The sequence below is a fragment of the Cryptotermes secundus genome, unplaced genomic scaffold, assembly GCF_002891405.2.
Source record: "Cryptotermes secundus unplaced genomic scaffold, Csec_1.0 scaffold160, whole genome shotgun sequence".
In the NCBI taxonomy this organism is placed as follows: Eukaryota; Metazoa; Arthropoda; class Insecta; order Blattodea; family Kalotermitidae; genus Cryptotermes; species Cryptotermes secundus.
The window spans coordinates 1,328,421-1,342,051 of NW_019745080.1; the positions used below are offsets into that span (position 1 = coordinate 1,328,421).

Genomic DNA, 13,631 nt, shown 5'->3' on the forward strand with positions numbered 1-13,631 from the left:
CATAAACCTTCGGGTTCCATAAAATGCTGGGAAATTCTTGAGTAGCTGCAGATTTGGCAGCTCCTCAAGAAAGGCTCAGCTTCAAAAGTAAGTAGGTAACATTATTTTGTCAATGCAAAATGAATTAGATTCTAGCATCAAGTATGATTTTCTCTTTTAGATCAGAAAAGTAATGAGCAAGGAAGAAGCAAAGTGTGCGATTCTTGTTTAGTCACCTTGTTCTTTGAACCTGAAGATGGAGGATATACGTGTATATTGTACTTAAGTGTCAATAAACATCTACTAGACTACACGGTATCACATCTCAGAAGATAGTAACTGCTATCAGAACCTCAAATCTAAAATTAAAAATTCATTTGTGTATCCTGTCATGTAGTTAATTCCACTTTGAATACAAGACACCATATACATATTGGTATTTGTTTTTATTGGTGTAAAACCTGTGTTACCTCTTATCTAATTTAAATAAAGTTGTCAAACAGAGAATATAAATCTGAAAGTAAAAATGCTGGAACTGGTTCAGACTGTAATTCAGTACTATAAAAAGTTGAAGGTCTGCCTCTAAACAGGTCCTCAAATAAAACTGCAATGAATTGACTAAAGCTTATTTCTTCTATTTTCAGACATGAATTTCACAAATTCTGTATTGATCCATGGTTGCTGGAACATAGAACTTGTCCTATGTGTAAAATGGACATTCTTAAACACTATGGATTTGTTGTGAGTAACATACATACATTTATAGTATTTATAGTGTAGTATATGTCGTAGTATCTTTCCTGTTTCCTGCTTTTCATACACAAGCTTAACCCCTTCAGACCTTAACTGACATACGAGTACTTCATGACCTTGCAATGTCCAGAAGGGTGGAAGTAATGGTACCTGTGAAGACCCAAGTCAGACTCATGGCACATCTCTCTGAATTGTAACTGTGCACATGAGTTTAGCAAATTCCTCATACACAGCAAGTTAAATGTTATAGATTTGTGGTGAGTGTTGCTCAAGCAGTTCATAACGTTATGGTCATGTGGAATGTCATGCTGTTTAATTTGGTAGATGTCCATGTTTACAGGCCTTGCCATTTTAAGCATAATGCACATTGGATTTGGCCATGTCCACTAACTGAGATAAGGACTGCAGGATGTGCATGGATTAGTCATGAGCCTTAGATTCACGGTATGTCTCCTTTCCTCCCACAATGCAGCTGAAATCACTGCCTCACTACTTCTTCCCATACTTCTCCTTACACACACACAGAGGTCAGGCCTTAAATCTCTGCTTGTACCAATATTTTGGAGAACCTGCTGAATACATATTCATGAAAGAACTGAAGATGGAGGAAGGAGGTTTCCCTGAAACGTTGGTACCTATCTACCAAACTGTATGGCGTCACAGCTCACAATCTTAAGATATGCTGATATGAGAACCTCTGGTCTCACTCTGTCTTATAACATTTCTGGATGCATTCACAGCATTTCCTTTCTGTACTTTTGATGTGCTAATACACAAGGGGTGAAACCTATATGGTGGGAGAATGAGTTGAAGTTAGCTGGCTTAACAAGCACATTAAATTTTGTTTTGGTCCCAGCCTTCTTTTGTAAAATATCCTACATATTGTAAGGTAACAATTACATTAATATTACAAAATTTTGTTCATAATGTGGATCTGTACTACAATAGATTGCTTTATCCAAGGAAATTTAAGTTTATGTTGATTTTAAATTTAATAATTTGGACAGTTAACAAAGTGCCTATATCATAGCTGAGACAGTTACCACACAGCATAGCTTCAATCTTGTTTGACTTCATGTGAGATTCATGTGGACAAAGCAGCAATTGGCCGGTCAGGGTAGCCGAGCGGTCTAAGGCATGTACTGTCTTCACTCGCTTGGAAACCGGGATCATGGGTTCGAATCCCACTCAGGTCATGGATGTTTAGTGTGTGTGTGCGTTTTTCTGTGTTTGTGTACAGGTAGAGGCCTTGCGATGAGCTGATCACCCGCCCAAGGAGTCCTACCGAATGTGTAAGATCTAGGAAAACCGAAGTGAACAGAGAAGTTCATGAAGTAGGCCTAGGCCCACTGGGGCTGCAGTGCCAAGAAAAGAAAAAGCAACAATTGAGCAGGGATTTCTGTGATTTTCTATGGTTTTGGTGTGTCCTCCCATCGCCCCACAGTCATTTACCTTTGTCTCAGGAAGTGCGCAATAACCTTGTTAAGGCAGGACAATCTCAGAACGTTAAGTTGAGGCCTTGGTCATTGATCAAAATCTTGATGACTCTTAAGATTAAGGAAGTATGAGCCAGTAAAGTAATTGCCCATGAGCTTCTTGGCTGAATTTCAGTTCCTGGTGGGAGTAGAATTATTCTTTTGGCCTCCATGTTTGGACCAATTCTGGGATCCATACAGCCTCCTATTCAGCAAGTACTGGGCACGGTCTCTTTTGGAGTAAAGTGGTTAGAATGCGAAGCTGATGACTCACTTCCATCTCATGCCAAATTTAAGAATGCATGGAGATTTACTTCCACTTCTACACTTTCATGACATGGTATTTTTTCTTAGGAATAATATTACTTTTGTTGGATTCTAAATTTAATTTAGAAAGCAGGTTCTGAAAGTAAATAATTTGAAGGGAGGTTGTCAAATCATTTTATAAGGTTTTATAATATATTTCTAAATTCACCCAATCAGGAACAGTTGTCTCCTGCATAAGAATGGCATGTTTGCAGGTTGCACTTGTACCATGAATCAGACTGTCAGCATCATCTGATAGAGTGGTATGTATATTCACATTCATAAAGTGAATTAATTGTAATCTCTTTGATTGAGAAGACAGGGAAACTCAGGACACATGCTGAAATAAGCATAATTTAAGCTTAATAAATGGTTCCATTCTATTGTCTGTATTCAGTTGCTATAATTTGCAATATTAGATCACATTATGAGTCTCTAAAATGGTTCATAGGATGCAGAAGGAACAGGGAATTAAGATTTCTGTAGATTTTAGTCACTCTCCATACAGTTTTCATCTCTTTCTAAATATCTCTGATATGTATCTATGTGTTGTCACAACAGCGTGTAAATTTTGTAAATAGTTTTCTGTGTGTCTGTTAATTATCTGCTTTCCTTCTGCCCCCATATATGTATTAAACTAGTGTAACATCCATTGAGAATTCAGCAGGAAGTATCATCATCATCTATATAAGTTTCATACTATTAACTTCTGCTTTCTTCTATACTCATAGTCCTTACCAGACCTATGTGTTGTCAAATAATGTGTCAAGACCAACATACAAGACCATTTCTCATGAATAACATGTACAAATTGTCAGTCATGAAACAAATCTTTTATATAATGTATTACAAGTTATGCGGGGGCACACGGTAGCATAGTTGGTTGAGGGGCTATGCTACAAGCCGTAAGGTTGCGGGTTCAAGTCCTGTTGAGGTTATTGGATTATTTTCAATTGACCTAATCCTTCCAGCTGCACTATGGCCCTGGGGTCGACTCAGCCTCCAACAGAAATGAGTACCAGGAATGAATTAAATAATTTTCCTGGGGAGTAAAGCGCGGCCGGTGTGTAAGGCTGACAACCTTACCGCCATCTTTGAGCTGATTGTCTAGATAATGTGGGACTGTCAACCTCTCACAACCCTATGGGCCTTCACGGCCTGTGACAGGGATAGCTTTACTTTACTTACTACAAGTTATGTATTCAGATCAAAACATTATCAGTACTCAGAGAAGAGAGACAACACACTGAAAAGGAAGACTCCTCACTTGTTCATGACCTAATATATGTTACATTAATGCAGTGTGTTAACATTCAACAGTTCACTTCTGTTGTAACCTGAGACTTATAGTGGCTGTAATGAAACTCATACTTATAAACATATGTAAGCTAGGATATCCATGCATATAATAGCCAAATGTCTGTTTAGCTGTCTTGTCTCCCCATCCTACCCTGTTTATACTAAGTAGCATGTAATAACAAGCAGTTCTAGGAAGAACTAGTTGCCTTCTTTTCCTTCCATATAACATGGAGTGCACAGAAAACGATATGTCCAACAATTCTTCTGTTGTTGCTTGTATATTCGTTGCTGTTGTAATGTTTTTACCAAACCATTGCCTAGCAACAATAGGGAGTTACGCATACAGACACAGACTGATGGGACAGATTTATGAAATATGCCATTGAGATGGGCTCTGGTGCCATGATATACTTGTACATACCAAGTTGCATAAAAGTTGGTTTAGGCATTCAAAAGTTAACGGTGGGGGGGATTCACAGACATGCAGACAACAGGTGATCTCATAAGCCTACTTTTATTTTATCAAAATAAGGAATGTAGGCTAAAAGAGAACTTAAAATACAAAAGATATTCCCTTTGGTGAGACAGTCCTTAGAAAATGATTAATTTTGCTCTTACATGCATGGGTTCGAAAAAAGTAAATTTCTTTCTGCTCTGTCCTTAAGCAAAGCACTGAGACCATGATTACAATCTGTATATTTTTATAGTAATCATGATAAATGAAATGTGTTGACACTAGATTATGATGTGATGTATTTTCATTTACACTTGTTTTTAAGATGTTTGAAGAGTTATAAGCAGTGTACTACAATTTTATATATGTGAAATTCCAAAGATAGGCTGCTTCAGTGTGGGAATTAAATTTTCTTTATATCACTAGCCTTAAAAAATTATTGACTAAAGATCACAAAATTACCTGTATGAGTCCAGCAACCTAGAGAAATTAAATGTAAGTAGCTTCCACTTTTTCTTAAGCTCTGGCACTAGATGGGGTTGAATGGTTAGTGCCACTTTATCTCCAGGGAAAGAGTCCCTGGTACTGTCTCAGTGGATTCCAGATCGGCCATGGTGGCAGAAAAAAAGTCTGTGCTCCTGCTGGAAATTAGACCAAATTAGACCTTGATTCTCCCGTCATCCAACCTTTAGCCTAGCCACTTTACTGAGATGTCCATTTCTCCATGCATGTGTGTAGAGTCCTCAATATATGCGTGTACATGCTGCACATGCTATATCCTAAGTTTAGGGTTGACCCTCATTTAATGTTAAACTTACCCCAGCTGTGTATTCTCTCCTTTTAAGATTTCCTTCTGTTTACTGTTGAAATTTAGTGTCCCACAGAGAAACATCAAACAGGATACAGTAAAATTTTATGGCTGTGAGAAGAAAGTTAACTCTAGTTTAGCAAATTGGTTTTTGGAATACACTCTGTGTAACCTGCTAGCACATAAAAAGATTTAACAGTTTCTTAATACTTAGTATTCCATTTAAATTTTTATATCCAAGGGCATGCGTTGGTAAGCTGTGGCTCTTGAGAAGAATGTGACTTGCCAATGAAATAGTTTAGGTGTAAAGAATCTGTGCAAGTAACTTCAAAGGAATCCATTTGTTCACCAGTTATTGTTCTGTGCCCAGATGTTTGAAATTGTCTCTGAATATTGACAAGGAGGATTGAAGAGTCACTTCGTTTTAAAGATGGAAACAGTAAGAATATCTGAAGATAGAAGTTGACTAACTTCTACATTGTTGTACTCATATTAATATCAACTGTAAGGGTCTAATAAAACTGGCATGGTAACTGTTAACAAATTAAAGATCTTTGTTTGTAGTTTACTGGTAGCCAGGAGAGTATTCTGCACATGGACATTGAAGATGCAGGAACTCTAGGATCTGGTGTAAATAATGACACTGACAGGCTACAACGGAGAAATCTCAGTCCTGTATTACAGATCCGACCCATGGAACATCAGGTATGTCAGCTATGTGTGGTTTTTTTATTGTTAGTGGGGTGGGACTAAGTCCTTTGTACTGTGGCCACTTCTGGCCTATTGTACCAGCCCCAGATGATAGGCGAGGGTGATTGTGGAGCAATTGGTGGAATGAAGATTGGCAGGGGAAACCGAAGTACTCAAAGAAAACCTGCCCCAGCGCCACTTTGTCCACCACAAATCCCACTTGACCAGACCCAGGATCGAACCCGGGCTGCCGCGGTGGGAAGCCAGTGACCAACTGTGGCCCTATGTGAGGGTTAGAATGATAGTTGCTAAGGAAGTGGGACTACTAGACTCCATGGCTAGATTATCTTGTATATCATTAAAATAAAGAGTGATTTTAACACATTCACACCATGTTGCATTTTGCATACGAGTATACTTGTGCAGTTCTATTTGTGTTCTATAAATGCAGCATTTGTGGTGTGTTCACAATGCAAAGCTGCAAAAATGTGCCTAGTAGCTCTGTAAAGTACATCTGACCTCATGCAATAACACAAGAACTATGGGATGGATTTTCATGAAAACTGATAGTGAGTTTTACTAAAGCATATTGATTAATTCCAATTTTAGTTAACAGACAATTTACATGGAAATGTAATGTGTTTCTGCAAACGTCTTGAATATAACTTGCTGAATACTTGTCAGAGTGAAACATGTTTGGGACAAAAGTAGTAGAGAGAAATTATATTTATATATTATTCTGAATACACTTTTTCCGTAACTCATAAAGTTTTTGAGAAAATTAAGTAAAAGGACTTTTATATTGTGTAATGCCATAATTCAATTACCATTTGAATTATTTTACTATTCTTGCACTCTATATATTTACATTATTCATAGGAGAGCATAGACTATTAGAATTCATGAATTTAAGGTCTGGAGACAGCAACAGGTTTGGACACACCAGAATTGCTACGCTGTATGTACATCTCTTTGCATTTCTTTTTGGATAGGGACAATGGCAGTGACAATTGCTACTCTTAATGAAGTACATAGTTTTGGTAATGTGCACTATGCTAAGGGTAATTTGCCTGGGGTTTTCTGTTTTTTTTTTTTAATCAGAGAGGTTGGTTAATTAGTGAGTTTTCACTACAGCGAATGAAGGTATTAGTTATTAATTGTAGCTTTTTAAGGACTGAAAATGATGCTTTCATAGGCAGTAAAATATTTGGTTACATCAAAGTAAAGGTGCCTTGTTTTTAATTAAGCATCACACCAGGAATGACATATAAGGACTGGAGGTATAGCTCCAGTCTTTCTTAACCTCAACACTAAGTGGGAGCAAGTTAACACAGCTTTACCCCCCAGGGAAAGATCCTCCTCTCTTCTTGTAATTCTTGCAGTGACCATTGTATGAACTGAGGATGATAAGAATGGAACAGTGGTGGCATGATAATTTTCAGGGGAAAACTGATGTAATCAAAGATAAACCTGTCAAAGTACATCTCTTACTACTATAAATTCTACATGGAATGCCCTGAAATTGACTTCTGGCCACCATGATGAGAAGCCAGCAACTAACTGCCTGGGCTGTGAGAGCCTCAGAGCTCCTAGTAGCCATTGGACGAGAGGTTGGGATGTTTAATTATGTATATCCATGTATTCTTGTAAGTTTCTATTGTAATTTGTCTTGCAAGATATCAGGCTCTGCTTCCCCTGATGTTCAGAGCCGTAGCAGCCGCGCATCATCTCCTGATGAGCTGACACCAACGTTGTGTTCAGATAGGTGTTACATGGGTGCCACATCTCATCCAGGGGAATCTCCTAGCCTGATGGATACATCAACACAGTATAGTACAGCAATTGCAGGTACTGCCAGCACTTTAGTTTCATAGTAAAACAATATTTTTGTCCAATGCATAATTGTTTTGACATGGACCATGGTAAAGTTATCTCTGTACTTCATTGTGCAGTTAAGCGCCATGTGCCCAATATACCATGAAGGCGTAGGGGGAGTGGAGGTATAGCTCCACCACGCATAACCTCAGCACTTGATGGCAGTGAGTGCCCTAGCCCCTTTATCCCTGGGTGGTCCCCAGAGCTGCTTTGGAAGCTGTGAAGAAAAGAAAAGCTTCTTGGTCTACTAGCAGTTGAATCCTGGTTGTCCAAACCATAACCTAGTAACTGTACTGACTGTGCTATGCCATGCCTAACGCCTACATTGCGTTATTGATATACATGTACATGTCTAGTGTTGCAATCACTTATAAAAATCGTACACTTTTTACATATTTTTGTTAGGTTTTCCCCCCTCTATGATAATAGTATGACTAAACAAGAATGCTCAGCAGTAATGATTCTGATTTGTACTTTTGAGGAGCTCATTTTGAATCTTGGTCAAAACACTGATTGTCCAATATTTTTTTCTGTGGCTTTCCTATCCCTTGATGCCAGTGCCAGGATGCTAGGTCTTCTTCAGTTCAGGCCACAATTACATCCTTCTGCATTTTTCAGTTTATCATCCAATCTTTGAACAGTATACAGTATGGTTTAATGTTACTGACAGTATCATTAAATAAACAACAAATAAAAATAAAATGAAAATAAATAAAAGAGTATTATGACTTCAACTGTGGCATTTTGGATTGACACCATGCAGTCTTTTTGGTGATAGATATTTCACAGGAATCTCATTTTTGCCCTGAAGGTAGCAGTACCAGGCTTCTCTAAAGTGTAAGTAACCACCCACAAGACTGCATGGCACCATAAACCAGATGCCCAAAATCTACATCTTCATTGATGAGAAAGCTTCAGCTTTCATGTAAGCAGAGCTGTTTTTCAGCCGGTGCACATTCCAGCAAACGATGCATTTTGGTAAACATGTCAAAAATCAAATTTATGCATTTTATTTTTCAACCTCGAGGATAAAAATTAAGCACAGGAGTACCAACAGACGTGTTCTTAGAAATGAAGGACTTCACATAAGAGTACAATGACTTTTACATATGGAATGTGGGTTTTCGTCTTGCATCATGAAATTTCTTCCTCAGAATGGCCAAAATTTGTACTGTTCTAATGAAGCCATTACTATGAATGAACTGAAGCTTTTATATCCACAAATATTTCAGGTGCTCATCACAAATTGGAGAAATTCAGCAATTGCACGCTGGGAGCCCCTGTCCCAGAATCAGAAAACACCATTAATAACAAGTGTGACATACCCTACAAGTGTGACTATGAACTCAGGCAAATGCCCAGTTGTGATATACAGGATTGTGAGAGTCTGGGTGTAAGCATGAACACTGGCCCATCTTATGAGAAGACAGAACAGGTTAGCAAAGCAGCTACAGGGGAATGAAGGACAAATATGAAGAAACTTCAGGTAACATCAGTAATGTTCATCATATACTGCTGTCAAGAGTTAAAGGTCATGTGTTAAAAGCTAACCTCTGCATACATCTTTGTGGCTGGCTATTTTAATATCTTGACATAAATATTTCCTCTTATCCTAGTCTTACGGATGCAACAAGCGTACTTAATGTAAAACTGTAATGGAGCATTTTGCTGAATGGAGATACTATTGAGACTATATTATCATTTTTCATAATTAGGCACTTTGTCATCCACAGGAAATATCTTGATAATGCTAAAATGTTATGAAAAAGGACTGTATGTTTATAGAATGAAATTGTAATCTGCAGATCATATTGACCTTGCAGTCTTAAGGTGTCTTCAACGGTTTGAACTCTGGGATCATGAGTTTGAATCCTACTTGGAGCATGGATGTGTGCCTGGATGCTTTTCTGTGTTTGTGCTGCCTGTACAGCTAGGGGCTTGTGCTGGACCTGTCCCCTCTCCAAGGAGTTGTTCCAAGACGTTTTAACAGATTGATACTTTCAGAAATTAACTCTGAAATGAAACAGGCCAGAGGGCCTATTCTGGAAAGCTGAAGAAGAAGATGAAGAAGAAATTAAGAATTTAATAAGAAAATCATACAAGCAAATACTATAAAATATTGAAGCATGGCATACTGCAGTAGATGTTTGGCATGGCAATTTTTAACTGCAACAAATTTTACTTCTTCCAGTATTTTGTAGAAGTCAAAGGAAATAATGACTTCCCTAAACTGTGGTGTATTATCACATTTTTCAGAATAAGACAGACAGCAAACATTTGTTAAGAGGTGTCTGCATCGTTAATCTTGTTCAGTCTATAAGCTATAAAATAACTAAAATTTCTGACAGAACAATACAGCTATTATCTATGACATAAAGTAAGATAATGTACTAGGCTGACATTAATGTGACAGAAACAAGTATACATCCATATGTTGACCTCTTGACATCAGTGCCAGTCATGTTTTGCTATATCCAGTTGCAGAATATATGGTATATTGTTAGTGATGACAATAGTCCACTGTATGTGTTTCTCTTCAATGAAGAACTCCATTTTAATGTTTTATGAAGCTGTGTTACTCATGATTGTGCCATGAAGTGAAGATCCTTATCCAAGTTTAATTATTCCTCCTCTACTGTATACAGAATGGGACAGAAAATATAGACTGTGTTACTTGTGAAGAAATCTTCTTTTGTTTGATGAAGGAACATAAATTTAAACATTACTATGTAATATAATCATCAGGGGATAGGAAATCTTCTGTTCTGGCTTTCGCTTCCCATCTCATTCTTGTCCAGCAAATAGCTATTCTCAGTGTACAATGGATGGCCTGTTTTGGTTTTCTCATATAATTCTTGTGTGTATATGTTATAACTACCAGGCTCTATATTCTGTAATTTTGTCTTCTGTGTAATATGTTTCTAATTCTCTCTGTAGTGCGTAATACTTGATTTCTGTCCATTCTTATGGATCCCCTGACTCATTTAAACAATTTCATTCCTGTGGACTGAATCTTTATTGTGTCTTTCTTCTTTACTTTCTGCATTTCACTCCCATGTATTGATACTGGATATATATGGTACAAAGATTGGAAATTAAATGTGATGCATATCCTGACAGTGTAATGAATGTCTCTATGTGTAAGTCTCTTGCCATAGATTTGCATCGGTATAGAAATTTGGTTGGCAGTCAAGATGGATGCTTCACTGATAGAGCATCATGTCACATGGGCTGCACCTTAGCTGAAAATGTTAGTCACTGTATTCCCACCACGGTAGCCTGGGTTTGATTTCAGAGCAGGTCATGTGTGATGTGTGGTGAACAAAGTGGCATTATGGCAGGTTTTCTCCAAGTACTTTGGTTTCTGCTGCCAATTCTCATTCCACCAGCTGCTTGATATTCATTTATCATCCTATCATCAATGCCATATAGCCCTGATACTGACAGAATCATTCAATAACAGACATAAAATAATCATGTTACATGTCACAACAAATTTGGTTATTTCAGCATGATGGTGCTACACCACATACTTAAAAAAATAACCATGACAAAGCTGTGTGAAATGTTTGCATCTCAAGAAGATGGCAGTCTTCTGGGATGTGATGCCATATAGGCCAGTAGACAAGGATCAGCATTTAGGAAGAATCTACTGCTTTCATCTTCAAAGTAGAAGAGTGATATATCCTGAAGATGGAGGCAGCAGGTTCTTCTGAGACACTGATATCTACAAAACTACAGAGTGTCACATCCCAGAAGACCATAATATTCACTGCTGTGAGAAGCTGGAGTCAGATATATGATCTCATGGTCTAGTCTTTTAAATAGGTTGCCAAAACTCCTCAGTTTATCTTCTCTACTTGTCTTTATGGGAGTGCATTAAGAGTTATGTATCCCTCCAATTCAGATGACCTTGAGGCCAGAATCAAGATAAGATATTCAGGCCTTACTGGAAGAATTGTTATAGTGCTGATAGATGATTTTACTAAGCACAACCAAGAGTTCATTACTGTGGAAAAGGGCCAGTGACTGCACGATATTTTTTCAGAAGATAACAGTATGTGCATCGTACTTAATTTTTAAGTTTCATATTATGTGATAATGTACAAATTTATGTTCCTGTACTGGCCAAAAAAAATGCATTCATGCTTCACTCACTACATTAAAAATGGAAAAGATACTGATATTATTCAACTTTAAAGAGGTATAAGTTAAAATTATTCCAGTTTCACCAGTAACAATATATAAAGAAGCAAGGGATAATAATGTGTTGCAATATCATAACCAAGGCAGATGAAACTGTTAATTAAGCATTTGGTGCCCAATTCTTTTATGCAAAAAGTGTAACAGATGTTATAACCATGCTGTGACTTTGAAATGGAGATTTTGTGAGATGCATTGGGCAAGTTCTGAAACTCTGCAGAGGAATGTTGTGTCATAATATAATCTGAAAAGAATGTTATCAAAAAAATTGCAAGCATCCAATCTTCGTGAAATGTAGACACTGTTTAATACACAACTATTTAGCTTAACTGAAACAATGCATTTTCCTACTGTATCTGAAGATCAATTTTAATAATTAAAATTATTATTAATAGTATTATGAAATATATTTTGTCAAAAAGCAACTATGTACCATATGTATGGATATGTTCAGGTGTAAGAAATTTAAAAAGCCTTCACATGATACATGGAAGACACATTTAAATAAAGGGTACCTTGTAGTCATGATATCACTGGAAAAAACAACCATATATCAGCCAGAATCTTGATTTACTTGATTGTCACACAAAGTAATGTCTTATATACAGATAAAATTAGGAATTGTAGTAAGTAAAAAGTAAAGCTGCCCCTGTACCAGGCTGTGAAGATCCATAGGGTTGTGAGACGTTGAGGGTACCACATTATCTAGACAATCGGTTGTTAATTGTCAGGAACTGTAGTAGAAAACACATATATCATTCAGTTCACATTCAGAATAAAAATTACCCATTGTAATTGATGTTCTAATACATGGACAAAATTGGATGTCAGGAGCTTTCATGCAATTTATTTTCTTCTTGAAGATTTAATTAATGTAAAACTGTACTTATAAATGGTTCACAACTATTTATATATTCAATTCTTTAAAGAACAGAATAAATCTAAATGATGTTATTGAAAGAATAAGACATTCAGATTCAGCATTGGCTGCCTAGCCAAATCAGAACTTACAAATTCGGCTTTGCAGTATTTCTTCAATTTAGTTCTCACAACTGTAAAATATGGATTTAAACCAATAATACCTTAAAGTATATTATCTATTATCACATTTAGAAATTCTTTGAAACAACTTTCTATATTGTAAAGTCCCACTGGTTCTGACATCTATAGTACTGGCAGCTTCTCATGCCTCAGAGCAATCTATTGCCTTTATCTTTCGTACTGTACCACCTAGAAGACTCTCGCTGTACACAGACACTATGAATTTCCATTTCTTATGACTTAACTTTTACCTAAAAAAATCAATAAAAAGATGATATTTCAACTTCAGAAAAGCCATCTAATAGAAGAATTTTATCAACAGAACCTTCCTGTTTCAATAATAACTAAACAAAAATACTTATAATAATATATTTATTCTTTATAAAAGCATTTTCTTTATAATTAAAGGCAAACAAACTGTGGAGTTGTGAAGATACACTTATGTTTCAAATACTTTGTGAATACCACCTAATGTTTTGTACTATGTGATGATTAAATGCAGCAGAATGTTGAAATACAACATTACTTTATGAATGCACTAACTGGATTTAAATCTTAATGCTTTCAATCACGAAATCTGTCATGCCTATACTCAGGAAAAAAAAGAAGAAGAGATTTTTATAACTGTTACAATATCAGTATGTAGGACTTCCATATGCTCCAAAATAAAATGCATGGGTGAAAATACATTTTTATTCATTTTCTGCTGTAGCACAACTTCATCTTATTTTTTTTATATATATTGACC

General features: G+C 36.7%; 1 protein-coding gene across 1 annotated transcript in view; it reads left to right on the forward strand.

Moving 5' to 3' along the window:
- The window catches only part of LOC111874852 (protein goliath), a gene marked incomplete at its 5' end in the record, with an annotated part of 107,326 nt that extends 93,754 nt beyond the window's left edge, over positions 1 to 13,572 (forward strand). Inside the window, 4 exon segments of the mRNA XM_023870700.2 lie at positions 624 to 720; positions 5,639 to 5,779; positions 7,441 to 7,612; positions 8,872 to 13,572. Coding sequence (XP_023726468.1) covers positions 624 to 720; positions 5,639 to 5,779; positions 7,441 to 7,612; positions 8,872 to 9,101 — 640 coding nt within the window. The 3' untranslated portion in view covers positions 9,102 to 13,572.
- Between the last annotated feature and the right edge of the window lie 59 nt (positions 13,573 to 13,631).